The sequence below is a fragment of the Microtus ochrogaster genome, unplaced genomic scaffold (assembly GCF_000317375.1).
Source record: "Microtus ochrogaster isolate Prairie Vole_2 unplaced genomic scaffold, MicOch1.0 UNK18, whole genome shotgun sequence".
In the NCBI taxonomy this organism is placed as follows: Eukaryota; Metazoa; Chordata; class Mammalia; order Rodentia; family Cricetidae; genus Microtus; species Microtus ochrogaster.
Window position 1 is genome coordinate 1,909,201 of NW_004949116.1, and position 4,089 is coordinate 1,913,289.

Below are 4,089 nucleotides of genomic sequence, written 5' to 3' on the forward strand. Positions count from 1 at the left end.
TTCATTGGAGGATGTCGCTAAGACCACTCATTGCCTCTTCTGCAAGATCAGGCATGGGTGTGTTTGTGCGACCAGGGTGCTATCGAGGCAAGATGGATTTATGGTGAGGGAATGTCCCTGTTAAGGCGAGACAACTCATGCATGCTAGGCTGTGCCCATCACGGCTCTCAGACACTGGGGTGCCACCTGGGCATCTCCCTGAGATGGGTGTTGCTAGGGAAGTGAGAGCAAAGAGCCTTCTGCCGTGAGGATAGCTGTTGCGGTGTTTATTTTGTTGTCGTGTGTGGGGGTTCACTTTGTTATTGATCTTGATAAGCTATCTGGTTGTTTAAAGCCGTCAGTCAGGTTAATTGTTTGTTTTAGTACCAGAAGAGAGCGCACGAGCACTTCCTCCTGCGTCTCCTGGGGCTGGCACTGCAGTGTGGCTGAGGCCGTTGCTGGAGGAGCCCGCAGTCTTTCTTCTGACACACTGGCCGATAGGATGTATTGTGCAGACTGAATGCAGTTTTTCTTTTGCAGCCTAAGCCTGTGGAGGTGCAGGTGATAACACACCACATGCAACGCTATGCCGTGTGGTTTGGAGGCTCCATGCTGGCCTCAACCGTAAGTCCCTTTTCATATGACTGCTACCTTGTCATTTGCTCGTCTCTATCAGGTTTGGATAAATACTGCCTATGAATTAAACACCATGTATTCTGTTTGCATGGCTTTAAACAGACTAAATTCTGTTCGATATAAAAATGTTAGTTATCAGTTCAATTGTATATCTCATTCACAAGCACCCTGCTAATTGTGGGTTGCAGCTAAACATGTGTGCATGAATCTAAAAGTGATCTAGAGCACCTTGGCTTTCTCCTGTGTGTGCACATGTGTGCACATGTACGTGCAGGAGTGTGCAAATTGTGTGAGGAGGTCAGAGGTCAATATTGGATCCTCGTCAATCACCTTTTCTCTTTGAGTCAGCTTTCTCTCCAGGACCTGGCTCACCAGTTAGCCTAGGCTGGCAGGGATCTCGAGGGCTCCACCCGTCTGTCTCCCCAGCAGGAGGATTAAAGGTGTACATGGCCATGCCTGGCTTTCCCTAGGGCGCATGGATGGGCTCAGGTTCTCACGTTTATATGACACGCATATACAACTGAGCCCTCTCCCCAGCACCTTCTTGGGTCCTTTCCAAGTGATTATCTTAATGTATTAATATTTCCTCCTTGAGTTTGTTAGCAGCTATTTTTAGTTCAGGTTAACAAATACTTGATCCCAATAAGTGGAAACTGAGTAAATTTGGTGTTTTCCAGTGCTGGGGACTGCTGAGGGAATTTTTAAAAGTGAAACAAACTTCTGCCTGAGTGTCACCCAGTGGTTGGCAGAGGGACTGCTGGATGAGGACAGCCCTTCTCCTTTGCTCACTGGTTTCCTCCTCTCCTGCTCATCCTCTCCCTCCCGCTGCTCCTCCTGCAGCCGGAGTTCTTCCAGGTCTGTCACACCAAGAAGGACTATGAGGAGTACGGCCCCAGCATCTGCCGCCACAACCCCGTCTTTGGAGTCATGTCCTAGTGTCTGCCTGGGCGCCATCGTCTGACAGTGTCGTGTTGGGAATAAGTGTCCTTCAGAACCCAAAGCAGCCGGGCTCCTGTAGATAGCAGTGCAAGCAGGGTGCTCTCACCACCAGTGTGTGGGGCCGGCTGCAATCCTTCCCGTCAAGCCATCTATCCAGTTACTGTTCGTGGCCCTCTCCCATTGCCCTCCCCCCTTTCCCCTTCCCCTCCCATTTTCTCTCCTTTCCATCTGAGCTTCTAGTTGAAAAGTACAGCTCTGAAGAAGTTCCTCGCAACCTTAGAAACTACTAAAGGAACCGTGATGCAAAGCGGTTTCTCCAGGAAAGAATGTGGGGTGGACCCCTGGCCTTCTCAGCCTATTTTTGTAAATAAAATGTTATAAACTTGAAATACATGTTTATATTTCCTATCATTTTGTATTTTATGGTATTTGGTATAACCGACCGACACCAAGCATGAGTAAGTCTGGATGTCACGGAGTTCTGTAATAAAGTGTTTAACTGTGAGGCATGTTCTGATGTGTGTATAGGCAAACAAAGCAGCAGGCTTTATGCCACACGCCTGCTGGGAAATGATCCCATGTTATTGGGGGTGATGTGAAGTCTGGACACTAACCAGTGTTGGGTGAGCGTTGCTCCAGATGTGCCTGAGCTTCCTGGGCTGTTTTATAGAAGATGGCGGACGGGCCAATGTTGCTGATGTTGGATGAAATGCTAGCCACGCTGTTGTAATAAAAGCTGCTAGAATCTTTATAACTGCTCCTTGTGGTGTCTTCCGGCTTCCCCGTCCATTCACAGATCCTTGGGCTCTGTTACAGGTCTGCAGAGGATTTGAGGATCGATACAATGTGTGTGTGTGTGTATGTGTGTGTGTATGTATGTGTGTGTATGTATGCATGCATGCATGTGTGTGTATGTATGTGTGTGTATGTATGTGAGTGTGTGTGTGTAGAATGTCTTAAAACTGATGACACTAACCTCAGAGTGGCTGGATAACCTGCTTGATGTGTTTTGGGTGGGTGGGGGCGTCCTCGAGCTGTCCAGGCCCCCTTCCTAGGAGAATTTTTAGTCTTCTCCGGTGTCTGCTGAGTCTTTTTCTCACTCAGATGGAGGTCAGGAGATCCAGGGTGCTCCCCTCTCCCTGTAATCCTTGTTACTTTAAAGATTGTCATTCTAGTTCTAATTGTGAGCTATGTTTTACTCTCAGAAAACTTCCCTCTGTAACCATTTGGTTTACTGTTGACATTGGGAAACAAGTTTGAGCTTTGTAGCCTCCTTTATCTTTAGTTACTCACGTCCAAGTCTGAGAATGTTCAATGAAAAATTCTCATAAGCAGAGACTACATTCAAGTAACTATAAATAATTAAAGGAATATTATTGTATGTGTGCATGGTGTGTAGTATGGAGTGGGTACAGGGTCCCATGTGGAGGTCAGAGGACAATGTTGTAAAGTCAGTCCTCTCCTTTGACCTTTGTGTGAGTCCAGGTCTCTGAGCAAGTGACTTTACCTGCTGAGCCGCCTCTTCTATTATAGTGTAATTATACTTACTCTAAATTGTACTTTATTATTTTTAAGTACTCAGTGAATATTTATTAAGTGTAAATGTACACTTCATCCGCATTGCTTGCTAATGTGCTTATCAGTCTGTGCACATGTGCACACACGCACAAACACACATATGCACACATACATGCACACATCACACCTGAGCATGGCAGTACTTGTGTGCTTACAGTCTCAGCATTTACAAGGCAGGGAGAGAAGGGTCACAAGCTTGAGGCCCGCCTGGTCTGTACAGTGGGTTTTATGTCAGCCAGGGATACATAAACAGCAAAGACCCTCACTTGGCCTGAGATGGTCACTGAGTAGACGCTCTGTTGTGCAAGCCTGGCAGTGTGGGTTTGGGTTTCAGCAGCCATAGTTGAAGGTGAGTTTGTCTTCTGACTTTTGCCTCTGTGCTGTGGGATGTCTGCTTGTACACACATACACACATACACACACACACACACACACACACACACACTAAAGTATTTTCAAAAGTTAAAAACAATAGCAAAACCCAATATATACAAATATAAATAGATAAGTGTTCATACACAGAGATGTGTTGTGGCTTACGGTATGGCTGTGTACCAGTAAGCCCTTTGGGAACGGTTTATCAAGGGTGTTTACTGTACCTCTCCTAGCTAAGCTGAGCCTCTTCACGTGTACTCACATGAGCCTACGCGTGGGCAAAATTGTCTAACACAAAACCAGCTTTGTAACAGACTGTTGACTATACACATGGGCACTGTGCAGACATGGTAGGATGTAAAACACCATCGTGCCATGCTGGCAGCGTGGCACACCGTAGAGTGGTGTCTCCTCTCACGATGGCATGTGTGACTGAGTTACAGTTACTGCTACTGCCACACTTCACAAGTGTGATGGGCCGTGTCGCTAGTCTGAAATGACACCAGAATAGGGAGTGTGAAAAATTCTAAGAATGATTTAAGTTCAGGGTGTTGTTTGCATGTGTGAATTAAGTGCTGTAGG

The 4,089-nt window shown here is 46.5% G+C and overlaps 1 protein-coding gene across 2 annotated transcripts in view; it reads left to right on the forward strand.

Moving 5' to 3' along the window:
* Actr3b (ARP3 actin related protein 3 homolog B) overlaps positions 1 to 2,308 on the forward strand; it is a 96,214-nt gene extending 93,906 nt beyond the window's left edge. For both annotated transcript variants that reach the window (XM_026789412.1, XM_005367449.3), the window contains 2 exons: positions 520 to 603; positions 1,456 to 2,308. In XM_026789412.1, coding sequence (XP_026645213.1) covers positions 520 to 603; positions 1,456 to 1,551 — 180 coding nt within the window. In that variant the 3' untranslated portion in view covers positions 1,552 to 2,308. The remainder of the gene's footprint in view (positions 1 to 519; positions 604 to 1,455) is intronic.
* Positions 2,309 to 4,089: the final 1,781 nt, after the last annotated feature.